Genomic DNA, 14,911 nt, shown 5'->3' with positions numbered 1-14,911 from the left:
ACCATATATCTTCATCTTTTGCATGGAAATGTTTTCACGTTTTATCTCATATCAAGTAGATATTCACAATTGGTACCCCGTATATCTTAGCCCGAGAGACCCTGGTATTTCTCATTTATTTTTTGCGGATGACCTTACTCTAATGGCTAGGGTGAATGAGAAAACATGAAACTTCATTGGAAATATCCTCTCTATCTTCTGTACTTTATCAGGGCAAAATATCAATCTCCAAAAATCGAAAATCGTTTTTTCAAAAAACTGCCCTTCAAAAATTTCTAAAGAAGTTGCTAAACTTTTTAACATCAACATTAGCAATACCTTTGGGAAATACCTAGGTTTTTCAATTCTTCAAAACCATCCTAAGCCCAGGGATTACCAATTTATTATTGATAACATACAAAGAAAGTTGTCTTCCTGGAAAGCCAATTTTCTTAACATAGCTGGTCGAACAACCTTAGCAATATCTACTCTTAAATCAATCTCAAGTCATGCCATGTAATACACACATCTGCCTACAAAAACCCTCAATCAAATAGATCGTATCCAACGTAATTTCATCTGGGGATTCACTAATGAAGCTAAGAAAGTCTACTATGTGAATTGAACTACTATTACAAAGACTAAAGAAGAAGGAGGTCTTGGCCTAAAAGATGCTAACACAAAAATATAATTTCTCTAAGCAATCTTGCTTGGAGAATTTTCACCAATCCCACAGTCTTATGGTGCAAACTCCTCATCTTCAAATATGCCAACGAAAAATCTATACTCTCCACCTCCTTTATTTGGACAAGTAATCTAAAAGGTTGGAAAATTTGCTCTAAAGGTATCACTTGGCAGCCCTGCGAAAACTCAAATCAAAATCTTTGGTTTTCAAATTGGATACCAAACCTTCAACCATTAAGACAATGCATTGAGGGACCTCTTAATAAAGAAGAATCAAGCAAAAAGGTAAAGGAAATCCTTTCTAACGGCCTATGGTACCTAGCAAAAATCTCATTTGATATTCCCACAAATATTAAGGAAAAAATACTTCAAATCCCTAAGCCTTTAAAAAAAGGGTAACAATGATACCCCTATAATGGTTGTTTCACCAGCAAATCCTGTGTCACAATTATTAAAACTACCAAAAAGACTCAATTCGACTTCATGTGGATATGGAAACTGAAATGCCCTAACAAAATCAATACTTCCTTTGGCAATGTCTTCACAACAGACTTCCTTGCCGAACATACCTTCATCACATTGGCATAAATATTGATAGCAAATGCCCTATGTGCCACAAAGAAGAAGAATCCATAGAACATATCTTTATTCAATGCCCCCTAGTACAACCTCTATTGGAAAAACTAGGAATCATTAACATTTCCTCAACTGTGACACACCATTGACTCATCCACATTAAAGGTATGTGTCCCAAGTTAGAGTCTCCTTACATGGAATGGTCTGATCTCCTCCCCTTTTTAATTTGGGGAATCTGGATCAATAGAAACTATAATAACACCAACAATATCAATCTACACTCTTCCTTAAAAACAATTTATAATCATGCACTAGAATGTCACTTCATGACATCCGGAAACACTCCCCTACAGAGAGCAAAACAATACAGATTAAATGGCATGCCCCACAAAAAGGTTGGACTAAGCTTAATATAGATGGTGCATGCGATAAAATAAAAGGGAGGCATAGGAGGAGTATTCAGAAACAGTACGGGAAAATGGATCTTAGGTTTCCACAAATACTATAATGCTCTATTTCTGTTACATATTGAATTGCAGGCTCTCCAACATGGGCTACAGTTGGCTTCAAAGTTTGATCCATACCCATTGAAAGTGGAAACAGACTCAACAGAAGTGATCAACGCAATAAATAATGGACATACAATACCAGCTGATTTAATCTACTCTTGCAGGTCATTAATGCACCAGGAGAGAGGCCTTCTACTACGACATGATTTCAGGGAAGGGAATGCAGTAGCTGATGCACTAGCCAAGGAAGCCAAAAACAAAAAAAAAACAAATCAATATAATCCTAGAAGAACAAAAGTCTTTGCTCAACCGCCGTTTTATGTGCAACAACTGCTAACCAATGACATGAGCGGGAAAAGTAACTCGTCAAACCAACTACCTACCTCTCTATGTAATATGCTTAGATCACTAGGGAATCAAAACATTGTGTGTGACAATAGTTGTTTGTTTAAGGGGATACATAGCCCCAATGTCACTATGGCATGTAATAAGTAAAACTCTATCTAGTACGTAATATATAAATCATTTTACTACTCAAAAGAAAATCAAACATTATAGTAGGACCTTTGACTTGCCCCTTTGAATATTTTAAGAACCAAACTTTTAAAAAATTTTGTGCAGCTTGATTTTTAGCCTGTTTGGCCAAGCTTCTCCAAAGCCAAAAATACTCTTTTCGAAAAAAAAAGTGCTTTTTTTCAAAGTGGAAGTGTTTGGCCAAGCTTTTAGAAGAAAAAACGAGAAGCAGAAGCAGTTTTGGAGAAGCAGAAAACAGTAGCTTCTCTCCAAAAGCACTTTTTTGAAAAGCACTTTTGAGAAAAATACACTTAGAAGCAATTTTTAAAAGCTTGACCAAACACTAATTGCTGCTCAGAAGTGCTTTTCAAATTAATTAGTCAAACACAAACTGCTTCTCACAAAAGTACTCTTGAAAAAAATACTTTTGAAAAAGAACACTTCTCAAAATAAGCTGATTTTTGCAACTTGGCCAAACAGGCTATATAGCAGGACAAAGTCAAATATTATTTCAATGTTTCCATGTCAGGGTTTGAAAATTTTCATACTAGTTATATCAAAATAATTTCCCCGATTATATTTTGGCTGTACTAAGATCCAGGTATCTAATCCTTTTCCCTCTTGGCATATAGTTTCTACAGGAACTAGCAATTAAGAAGATTTCATCAAGAAGCCGAACATGGCCCTAGATGTTCATTTCCAACAACAAATAGCAGAGACAGTTTTTGACGAACGTAGTACTCCCTTAGATAATTGGAAGACGGCGTTTAATGAAGAGCGTGAATACAATCTCTCTGTAGGTTTCGAGTGTAACATATGCCTGGATTGTGTGCACGATCCTGTTGTTACCTTCTGCGGTCACCTCTATTGTTGGCCTTGCATCTACAAGTGGATTCAATTCCAAAGCATCTCTTCAGGAAATTTGGATCACCAACAGCCACAATGTCCTGTTTGCAAGGCTGAAGTTTCACAAAAAACCTTGATTCCACTCTATGGCCGTGGCCAAGCTATGAAACCATCTGAAGATGACGTTCCAAGTAAAGATATAGTCATACCACAAAGGCCTCCAAGTCAAAGATGTGGCGGTCACACACTGATAGCAACAAATGATTCACATCCATCCCCGCAACATCACCATCGAAGTAATCTGCTCCAGTCTCAAACACATCAGCCACATTCAGCAAGCAGCATTGATGGCACGAGAACGAGTGTGTTACATCCCATGATTGAGGAAACGGTTTATGCACGAGTATTTGCAAATGCATCACCAACATTGTATTCATATCAAACTCATATCACCTAGCAGGTGGTAGTAGTTTGAGAATGAGAAGGCGACTATTACGTGCTGATAAATCACTTGGCAGAATATATTCTTTCCTCTTCTGTTGCGTAGTGGTATGTCTTCTCTTCTTTTAACCGCTTCTTCTGCTATATCGTGTAAACATTGTAAATATATGTAGTATTGTAGTGGATTATCAATATACAAGCTTGGCTTAATGTGAAATTTTACTAAAGCTTTTGCATCTTAATTGTTGCTAGTGCACATAAGAGCATAGCTACAACCTTTTCTTTATTACTCTTGGCAATGGAGTTAGAAATTTTCATCCATTCTAATGCTTACGGCTCTCACGTTAAAATGCAAATGCTAACTCTTGCAAAATTACTACTCATTACAAGCAATTGCTATATAAAGTAAAGCTAAAAAAGAGAGAAAAATTGCTACTCGTCGAGGCTTGGAGGCTTTCTTTTTCAAATTAAAGGTCAACCCGGTGCAGAAGGTATCCCGCGTTCACACAGAGTCCGAGGAAGGATCGCACTCCAAGGGATGTAAGGTAGACAGCTGACAGCCTACTATTTGAATGATACTCGCCCAAATTGTCCACATACAAATTCTAGGTTCTACTATTTGAATGATACTCGAGAGGCTTTGTTCAGTCGCGCACTAGCAGGTTTGCCTTTCCGACTTTTTGGAAATTTTGGGGTTGTCGATGTTCTCTAACCTTGTTTCTCTATGCTCTCCCGTCTTTTAGATATCCCTTGTTCTTCCTTTTGCGTTCTGTCCAACGGTACGCTTCTAGATTTCTCTTTTGTAATTAATCTATTATTTTAGCTTAATCGAGCCAATGATTTACTTTGTAGCAATCAAAGAAAAATTTGGGGCTGATAAGAAACAAGTAGAACAAAAATGTGGTACTGATTCTGCAAGTTAAGACTATCAATCTTTAGAGGTTGAGACTTTCTACTCCAGTAAGCTCTTCTTATCTTTAGGTTTTATTATTGCATGTCTGTCAGTCTGTGATTGTATCTTAAAACTAAGTTTCGAATTCCTTTTTGCTAGCTTTCGTTTAGGTTACTTGCATTTTTTGGTCTAGTTATGAAGTGATTTTTTTTGGGCTGGTATAGGATACTTATGTCTAAATAGCTAGATAATGTGTTTCTATAGAAGAGCTAGGCTCATGACTAGCATCATGTATGTCCATTATTTTCTTTTTCTTTTTGATCAATTTATTTAGTCTAGGCATTCCAGATGAAAGGTAATGACTTTATTTATCCTCTTTTGTAGGTGGAGTAGATCAAGAAATAGAAGATGAAGGCAATGAAGATCTAGACCTTACTTAAGATGAATATTGAATTGCTATAGATGAATGTTCTAGGAATCTTTTGTTGTCAACATTATGAAACTTACTATCTTGAAATGTATTAAACTTATGTACTCGGGGTAGAACATTTACTTTTATGGATATTATTAGTGAGTTATATTATTAATAGTTTCATTTTGTGATTTATTTAAATTTTAGTGTTATTATAATTTATTATATATATTTACAATAGGAGCTATATTTCTGTTTTAAATGAACTGTTACAATAGCCTACCATAACTGTTGCAATAGGACACAAATGGCATTCCATTAGAATGTAAACCGTTCCAATAGATCCGGTAAACCGTTCCAAAATACCCTCTAAATCGTTCCAATAGGTATTTAAAACCGTAGCGATACAAAAACAACTGTTACAATAGCTTAAAGAGACCGTTGTTATATCCATAAATAACCGTAACAATAGCTTACAAAAGTGTTGCATTAGATAATATGGTAACGGTTATGAGCCGTTGCATACACATTATAGTAACGGTTTTAAACCGTCCCAATTGGAAAGAAATAATCGTTCCAATAGAGAAAGGGAAAACCGTTGCGATAGACGTCTCTATAGCAACGGAATTGAAAACCGTTCCAAGAACCGTTCCTATAGCTCTATTGGCACGCGAGCGGATGTGACGGTCTGTAAACCGTTCCAATATTGCTACGGCAACGATTTATCTACCTACTGGAACGGCTTTCCATGCGTTACCGTAGACCAATTTTTCAGTAGTGTGCAAGCATTAGTTGCTGCTTCCACGGCTCGAACCTGTAACTTATAGGTCACATGGAGACAACTTTACCATTGCTCCAAGGCGCACCTTCCGTTTTGTCAAAACTATAAAGAAATTAGTAGCCAGTCTTCATCAAGAAATAATAGATGAAGTAGGTGAAAAGGTTTAAATGGATCTTCCCTGTGTCGAAACCGCCTTTGGTGGTCCCTTTACACTTCTGAATTTAATTTATAATTTTATATACACTAATAGTATAAAGAACTTTTACGCTATAAGTGCAATTTGACATGCTTAGTATAGTTTTGCTTAGAGTAGAAGATGGGGTATTCAGAAGGTCCATGAGAAAGAAGAGTACTAGTTTTACTTATGAAGGTGTGGAATATTCAAGCACTAAGCATGAGGGTTGAACAAAATAGACATATATTAGACCATGTCACAATCAAGATTGTCAAAAGGGAAATTGCCCTCGCATTTTCTTGTCCTTATCACCAATATATAATTGTGAGAGGAGGTGGTGTTGGCCAGGAGTAGCAGACAAGAGGGAGGCATCTGTGGAGATTGATATGTAGCAGTAGCACAACTTTCATGGAATAATGCCTACTGAGAGGGTGGCCAGATATAGGCTAAACACTGAAAAATGCTATTTTTGCAAATCTCCCTGAATCAAGATGAGCATCAGAAGTAGTGTTGCCCGCTCAAGCAAAAACACGGCAGCTCAGTGCACAAAGCATACCGTATTCACGCAGGGTCCGGAGAAGGGCCGCACCCTAAGGGGTGTGATGTAGACAGCCTACCCTTAAGCAAGCATTAGTGACTCCTTCCACGGCTCGAACCCGTGACTTATAGGTCTCACGGAGACAACTTTAACATTGCTCCAAGGCTCCCTTTCTTCCGGCTGTGAGCACGTGATTTTTGCCCTAAGCAAATTAATTCCAAAAGTTTCGAATAATTGATGTCTTAATTATTTTACAATTTTTGTGAATTTTTTGTTAAATTTTTGTGTTAATTGGTTGCATTTTTATTCATATGAAAATACAAAAATATGCATCTGCATTTAGGGATTTAATTCCATAATTTTAGTATTAATTAGGTATTAATTAGTTTTAGAACAAATTTAAAAAAAATTGCAAAAAAAAAAAAAACTAGTTTCTTTGCACTTTTATTTGTTAATTGTTAAATGTAGAGTTTTAAATAATTTTTAGAAGTTAAATAGTTTAATTAGGTTTTGTTTTGGCATTTTATAAAATCAGAAAAAATAAATAAATACAAAAAATACAAAAATAAAATACAAAAGCAAGTCAATAAAAGAAAGCAATTAAAAGAATAAAGAAAAATGGCTGCCAAGAATTGGGCCAAATCACCCAGCCCAATAATTAAGCCCAAACCCGTCCAGAATTAACCCAAACCCACCCCAATAACCCGGTCCAGTCCCGTTACACCACAAAACGACGCCGTTCCATCTTAGGTTAATCTGGACCGTCGAGGTTAANGTTTTTAAAAAAAATAAATTAATCCTAAATGCAAATGTGCTATTTTTGATTTTTTATGAATTATAGCAACCAAAATGCAACACAAAAAAATGTAAACAAGACACAAAATCACGCAATTAATCTTAAGTATCAAATAATAAAAGAAAGAAAATCCTAATTTTTTTTTTTATGAATTTTATAGGAGTAATTTAAGCGAAGCAAAAATCACGTGCTCACACCTTTTTCTTTCCAAATCCCGGCCAAAAAATCGAGGATCTACCGGCCAAAAAATTGTGGAGCTTTTTCTTTCCAAATTCCGGCCAAAAAAAAAACTGAGGATCTCCCAGCCAAAAAACCGTGGAGCTTTTTCTTTCCAAATTCCGGCAAAAAACCGAGGATCTCCCGGGCAAAAAACCGAGGATCTCTCTGCACATTCCTGATTTGATTGCTTAGATATGTGTCACAACTAACTCACGAAATTTTCCTAGTAAAAACTGGGGCAGAAAATTTCGTTCGTTTGTTTGTCTTGGTATCTTAAGCAGGTCAACCTCAAGACGCAAGGTGTGAAATGACCAATGGAGTGAATATCAATCCAGAATCAAGAAAAGAAGAAAAGAACAAAAAAGAGATAAACTCAAATGTGAAGCAAACAAGGGTGCGGATTGCTCAAAATCTTATTGTATTCACAAGCTCCGCTGATCCTATTTTGACCCAATGCTGCGTGAAGAAGTAAACACCTACAACTTGCGAGCATCAAGATTCGGATCGAAGTCCACAGCAAATCAGCTAAGACTCAAGATCAAGCTTCAAGAGATTTATAGATAGAAATATTGTAACTCATAGTTGATAGGCACAGCTAGCTTAGCTTTGATTTTCCTTTTGGTATAATAAAGGGGGTCAGCAAGCAATAGCAGCAGCAACAGCAGTGAAATCACAGCTCCTGGTAGTCCCAGCTACCAAACACTCCCGAACTACACTGACCTGATTCCTTTTTAGCCAAGGATATGTAGGCAACCTCAGAAGCAGGGTGCGGTCAACTCTTTCAAAATGCTTCACACGGAATATTCGAATGGGCAAAAATCGCTCATTTCCGCTCACTTGTCTTTGTACGAAAACTCTTCGTGTTTCCGGGCAAAGAGGGGCAGCTGTGAGCACGTGATTTTTGCCCTAAGCAAATTAATTCCAAAAGTTTCGAATAATTGATGTCCTAATTATTTTACAATATTTGTGAATTTTTTGTTAAATTTTTGTGTTAATTGGTTGCATTTTTATTCATATGAAAATACAAAAATATGCATCTGCATTTAGGGATTTAATTCCATAATTTTAGTATTAATTAGGTATTAATTAGTTTTAGAACAAATTTAAAGAAAATTGCAAAAAAAAAAAATAGTTTCTTTGCACTTTTATTTGTTATTTGTTAAATGTAGAGTATTAAATAATTTTTAGAAGTTAAATAGTTTAATTAGGTTTTGTTTTGGCATTTTATAAAATCAGAAAAATAAATAAATACAAAAAATACAAAAATAAAATACAAAAGCAAGTCAATAAAAGAAAGCAATTAAAAGAATAAAGAAAAATGGCTGCCAAGAATTGGGCCAAATCACCCAGCCCAATTAATTAAACCCAAATCCGTCCAGAATTAGCCTACCCAGCCCAAGACCCGCGTCACAACCCGGTCCAGTTCCCCCATAACTCAAAACGACGTAGTTTAGTCCTCAATTAATCCTAGCCGTCTAGGTTTTTGATCTAACGGTTGAGAACCCCCCCATCACTTAATATATATATGTCTGAACAACCCCTACCCCCTCAGGACCCCCTACCCTTCATCTCTCTCAGACCTCGCCGAAAAAACCCTAACTCCGCCGCCCTCCGCCGCCGGCCGAAAATCGTTGCCGCCGGCGGCGAAGCTCCAAATGGCCCCAAAATTTCACCATAAACTCGCCTTTCCCCCCTCTTTCCAACCCTCAAAGTAATTTCCTTCGAATCACTACTAATCGTCTCAAATATTAGATCGAAATTTCCGGCCAAAATACAACCTTGTCCAAACCGGCCCAAATTCACACCCCATGGCCTCCTCGACTCCCTCTTCCCAAATCCCAAACCAAAACCATTCAAATCCAGGTTGAGCCTTTCGAATTTTAGATCTAGGGTTTCATTCAAGACGGGTCGAATTTTTCAAGGCTCACCAGTGTTTGATTTGAGTTCCCAATAAGGTTATGTGCTTGTTCTGGGCAAGAACAAGCATATAACATTATTTGGGGATTCGATTCAGGGTCAGTCGATTAGGAAACCAAAAATCAGTAAGTTTCTTTTTTCTTTGTTTGATTTTCCTTTTATTTCGTTTAGTTTTTGTTTATTTTTCTTCTTTGCTTTGCATAATAACTTCGTTCAGTTATGGTATCCTCTCTTTAATCAATCAGTGTTTATGTTAATTAATTTAGAATTCTTAGGGTTTTAATTGATTTTGTTCTGTTAATTCTGCCTTGTTTTGTTTTTATTTTGATTTAATTTTTTGTTCTGTTTTGATTTCTGTTGGTTTGATTTAGTGTTTGGGTTCGATTAATTGATCCATGAATGTTATTGTTAATTTGATTTTAGTTTCAATTCTGTTCGTTTACTGTTAAATTCACTGCTTATCTTGGATTAGTTAGTTTTGATTTTTGAAACTTAAAGTAGGATAATTAGACGCTTAGTTCAATTTTAGAGTTGTTTGGATATAGCTGTTTAATCCAGCAGGTATTTTGTTTAACCATAGTCAGTCTTGACCAAGGTAATAGGGCCAGGTTTAGTGTGATATAGGTCAGTGATTTCAAAAATAGTTCAAGGGTATTTTGGTAATTAGAGTAGGATAAGAATGCTGTAGATTACACTAGAACAGCTTAGACCCTTCTAGAATGGGACCTTAGTGCATATTTTACAACTTAGGGATGTTAACTTGGGCAATAAGTCAGAAATTTTAAGGACTAACTAGCTGAAAACAAAGTCAGGGAAGGATCAAAGGGTAAAATTAAAAGTTGAAGCAGCCCTAGAAACTTGCCTATAAAGGCACTGTTACTTAGGGCTGAAGGCAAATTTTTAGAAAAAGAAAAGAGGCATAAAAAGGCTGAAAAGTTTCTGCAACTCTAGGCAACAAAACTCCAAGAAATACCATTTTATTGAAGTCTCTTAGATCAATTTCGAGTTTCAGCTCCTACATTCAAGTTTCTAGCTTAGATTAAAGATGAAAATGACTTGAAATTCCTTGTGTTTGGCTGCTGAAGTTCAGAGTTCGTTTCTGGGTTTAATTTCAATTTTGTGTAGGCTCATTCAAGTTGTTTTGGGTGGTTTACTGATTGAAATTTGTCCTGGGCTATTCGATACTGCTTCTGGGTTTACAATAAATCTCAAGCTGTTGATTCCTGTTATTATACTGCTGTTGAAGTTGCTGACTCTACCTTCTTCTCTTATTTTGCCTTAATTCCAGGTACACTTCCTGTAGCTTTCGAGAGTTGGAAATGGATTGAAATGCTACTTATTTGTTTTTTTTCTCGTCTAAATTCATTGCTGTATTATTAGATAGATTCAAAACTCTATTGTATTTTCATATAAATAATTAAGGACTGTTTGGAAGTAAGATATGTAATTGTTAGGCTAGAAATCGGTTTGTTAGCACATTATAACTGTTTATATTGGACCGTACGAACTATTTTGGACTCATACGATTATTATAAATGTGATACAGATTATAGTTTAGTAAGTGTTAACCTGGTAATTAGATGGACTTGAGGTTCAATTCCAGATTAAGGTGCTATTTAGCTCATAGGAACTGCATTGGTTAAATTCAATCTAGCCATCTCTTTTGTTTGAGATTTCAGCTGCGTTAGAGTGATTGTTGAAAACAGGTAAAAAAAAAAAGTATATGTGCTAAGTTCAGCCAAACACGACACATGCCTTTACATTTTAGTTTTGAAATCAAAGCAGCGTTTCTATATCATGACTGAGTTTGATTGCCTTAATTCAGTTGTCAAATCCTCTAACTATTTACAAGATTCCGTCAGTATAGATCTGAATAGCAAATTTAGATTTAAATTGATAGTTGTACTGAATTTGAAGTTGAAGCCGTCTCAGTAATTTTGTTTGGGCTCGTCCATAGGCCCAGAGTTGGTAGCCCACGCCATTTGTCCTGGGCATCAACATTATTGACGCAAGGCCTAGTTCCAGCTCTACCTACTTTCCCAATTGGGCTTGCGTCAAGGCCCAAAGTTGATAGCAGTCCACAAAATGATTTCACTTTTATTCTGTTGGGCCAAGTTCAAAATTCAATGCTGAAGGCTTGAAAATGTAACATAGGTTTTGGGCTTTCAAGTTAGGTAGCGAATTCAAATTAAGAGGTTTTCCCCTTTTGTTTGAGTTCGGACTTGAACTTGAGGCCCGAATTTTATAATGCTAATTAATTAGGGCCTCTTTTAGAGACAACACTGTAATAGAAAATCATAGTTTCTTTTAGGATGGCCTTTAAATAAAAATGAGACGAGCCTCGCCGCACAAAACATATAAATTGCGGGGCCCTCATTAAATACTTAATTAAAATACTTAGAAATTCGGGACATGCCATTTAGCGAATTTTCATGGCTTCCCGCAAAGTGAATAAGACGCTAGCCATTTTAGGCGCGCTTTTTAATAATTTTACCTTCTTAAATACGGGTGCACATTTATGTAACCCAAATCCAAATCCCAAAACGTTGAATAAGAGGTGTTGAGGATCCGGGTGCATTTCATGTGACGTGATCCAAAAACACGCTCTTAAACGGCGTTCACTTTCGTAAAAATAACTGAAGCGGTAAATAATCTCAAAAAATTGCATTGTAGGTTGGAATGTGTATAAAAATCAGATTTTTAGCCATTTATAATAATTTAAGCGACCGTGCTAGAACCACGGGATCCGGGGGTGCCTAACACCTTCCCTCGGGTTAACAGAATTCCTTATTCAAAATTTCTGGTTCGCAGACTCCAATTGGGAAGTCAAAATTTTTCCTCGATTTGGGATTCAAAATTAAACCGGTGACTCGGGACACCAAAAGCCAATCCTATCCCAAGTGGCGACTCTAAAAAATAAATAAATAATCTCATTTCGAATAATGTCACTTTAAATGGAAAAACTCCCTTATACATTATCCTTCGGGGTAGGTGTGTAAAAAAGGAGGTGTGACACCGGCTCAAGCAAAGAAATTAAAAATTGACATTCCTTGACAATCCAGATGACTACTCAAATATCTGGAATTTAGACATGGACGTTTGACGATGAAAAAATCCATAGTTTGACCAAGGAAAAACCAATTCAACTTTCAACCCTCTAAAACCTCTTCTATTGATTTCTTGATGAAAATTAGCTATTTTGCTTTAACATTAACAGAACTTCCAAGCCCCGATATGAACACCTATTTTTCCTCTCCTTTTTTCAGACAGGAAATAGCAGTTGCTACTAATTAGTAATTCTGCAATAAACAGCATCTGAATGATGAAAATTTAGAGCTCCATTGCCAAAAGTAATAAAGAAGGTAAGATATTTGGAGTTACTGGCACACCTTATGTTCTTTTTTATGAGAGCCAGAATGAGTTTAAGTTTTATGCATTGATAGAACAAAAGATTTTTATACAATTAGATCACTTCTTAGATAATTACAGACAGGTTTCTTGATATGAACTACTTGGTAATCGGATAAAAATGGCCGTAACTAACTTGCTATCACAGGTTAAATTCGCTAATAGTGTAAAATAATATTTACATTGCCCGTGCATATGACTTAAATCCTAGCCAGAATAAAGATGGAAAAGCTTCCTTGACGTGTCACATTGAGCCAAGCCCGTATATTTCATCATCCACTATTGTACTCATATTTCTAAATGTATACAAATGTAGCAGAAAAAGTGGTCAAAACAAGAGCAGACATACCACTACGCAACAGAAGAGGAAAAAATATACTCTACCAAGTGATTTATCAGCAAGTAATAGTTGCCGTCTCATTCTCAAACTACTGCTCCCTGCTTGGTGATATGAGTTTGGATATGAATACAACGTTGGTGATGCGTTTGCAAATACTCGTGCATAAACCATTTCCTCAATCATGGGATTTAACACATTTGATGACGTGCCACCAAAGCTGAGCATGGGTGAGGCCATGTAGGGCTGATGAGTTTGAGGCTGCGGCGAATTACTTCGATGGTGAAGTTGTTGGGATGAATATGAATTGGTAGTTGTTATCACCGTGTGACCGCCACATCTCAGACTTGGAGGTCTTTGTGGTATGACCATAGCATTACTATGAACGTCATCTTCAGATGGCTTTGTAGCTTGGCCGCGGCCATAGAGTGGAATCAACGTCTTCTGTGAGACTTCAGCCTTGCAAACAGGGCATTGTGGCTGTTGGTGATCCGAATTTTCTGAAGGAATGCTTTGGAATTGAATCCACTTGTAAATGCAAGGCCAGCAATAGAGGTGACCACAAAATGTAACCACGGGATCGTGCACACAATCCAGGCATATGTTACAATCAAAACCACCAGAGGGATTGTCTTCGAGGTCATCATCACACGTCGTCTTCCACTTCTCTAAGGGAGTATCACGCTCGTCAAAAGCTGTCTCTGTTATTTGCTCTCGGAAATGAAGATCTAGGGCCATGTCCTGCTTTTCGATGTAATTTTCTTGATTGCTAGTGCCTGTAGAAAACATATGCCAAGAGGTAAAAGATTAAATTGCAGGAACTCGATACAGCTAGAACCAATAAAATTCGGGAGCTTTTTTTCCAAATTTTGTTTTCAAATATCTGTTTGTTTATAGATTATAACTATTTTTTGGCGGATTCTAAAAACAAAATCTTCAAATCCCAAAAACAGTTCTAGAGTAGTTTTTGAAGTTTTCTACACAGAAAACTTCAAATTCCTTTCGTATCCAAATACAACTTCAACTTTCAAAATTTATTTTTCAATACAACTCCAAAAACTCTTTTTTTAAAGTTTTGACCAAATCTATATCCAAACGCTAGCCAAGTAATAACAATTTTTTGTTTCTTGAGTACTACCAAAAACAGTTTTCAAATAATCTTTTAAGTTTATATCTTCCTACCTACCCCTCTCCTCCCCCCATCCCAACCAAAGCAAAGAAAAATCTCTTTTTCCAGGTAATTTTTGGGGATTAATAAGGTCATAAGACATAACTCTACCAGGTCAAATCCAGAGCTGTAAATGCAATATCCAAATCTTGCCCAGCTAAAACTTAAAGTAGAGTTCAGATATTAATATTTTGTAAACCACTGGCCTAATTTCTATCCAAATTAAATTAAAACTCTTGAATCTTTTTTCTAGATAAAGGAAAAAGATAAAGTTTGCCACACAACAAATCCAAACCACAAAAAGCTGTAACCTTATCAATCAAATATAAATGAAAAAATAGAAATAAAAAAGGAAAGAAAATAAATACCTGAATATATTTAAATTAAGAATATTGTCCTTTGTAATGTTGTGCTGACTGAGCTAAAGCTAAAAGAAAATGGAGGTTTTTAGATGGAGAAAGCAAGTAGTGAAGATAGAATGAAGGGATTTTGGGTTTGGCTCTATATTTATAGTGTGTTTTACAGTGACGCGCCTATATGTATATGAAATAAATTAGCGCGTGGAGTAATAAAACCTCCGTACCTATTTTACTTGTCAACTTCTTCTGGATAACATCTCAATAGAATAGGGCCGGGTTTTTTTGCCTTCGCCTATTGACGTGGCGCTGACGGAGGATACGGATTACTCGTTTTTCTTTTATTTGGATTTTTCCACTTTCT

At 36.3% G+C, this 14,911-nt stretch overlaps 1 protein-coding gene and 1 pseudogene across 1 annotated transcript; one reads left to right on the top strand and one right to left on the bottom strand.

Moving 5' to 3' along the window:
* The first annotated feature begins 2,940 nt into the window (after window positions 1–2,940).
* LOC109243737 lies at window positions 2,941–3,677 on the top strand (annotated as a pseudogene).
* A 9,043-nt stretch (window positions 3,678–12,720) lies between these two features.
* Window positions 12,721–14,679, bottom strand: LOC109243740 (E3 ubiquitin-protein ligase RMA1H1-like). The gene is made up of 2 exons (XM_019410718.1): window positions 14,560–14,679; window positions 12,721–13,799 (listed from the first exon to the last, which is right to left on the bottom strand). The coding sequence occupies exon 2, from the start codon at window positions 13,759–13,761 to the stop codon at window positions 13,015–13,017; it is 747 nt and encodes a 248-aa protein (XP_019266263.1). The 5' UTR covers window positions 13,762–13,799; window positions 14,560–14,679; the 3' UTR covers window positions 12,721–13,014.
* Between the last annotated feature and the right edge of the window lie 232 nt (window positions 14,680–14,911).

Source organism: Nicotiana attenuata, unplaced genomic scaffold, assembly GCF_001879085.1.
Source record: "Nicotiana attenuata strain UT unplaced genomic scaffold, NIATTr2, whole genome shotgun sequence".
In the NCBI taxonomy this organism is placed as follows: Eukaryota; Viridiplantae; Streptophyta; class Magnoliopsida; order Solanales; family Solanaceae; genus Nicotiana; species Nicotiana attenuata.
Note: the sequence above shows the minus strand (reverse complement) of the source record. Positions and strands in the feature narration are given on the sequence as shown.

Excerpts from the sequence above, each read along its gene's own strand:
- LOC109243740 (XM_019410718.1), bottom strand. The coding sequence starts at position 13,761 with ATGGCCCTAGATCTTCATTTCCGAGAGCAAATAACAGAGACAGCTTTT.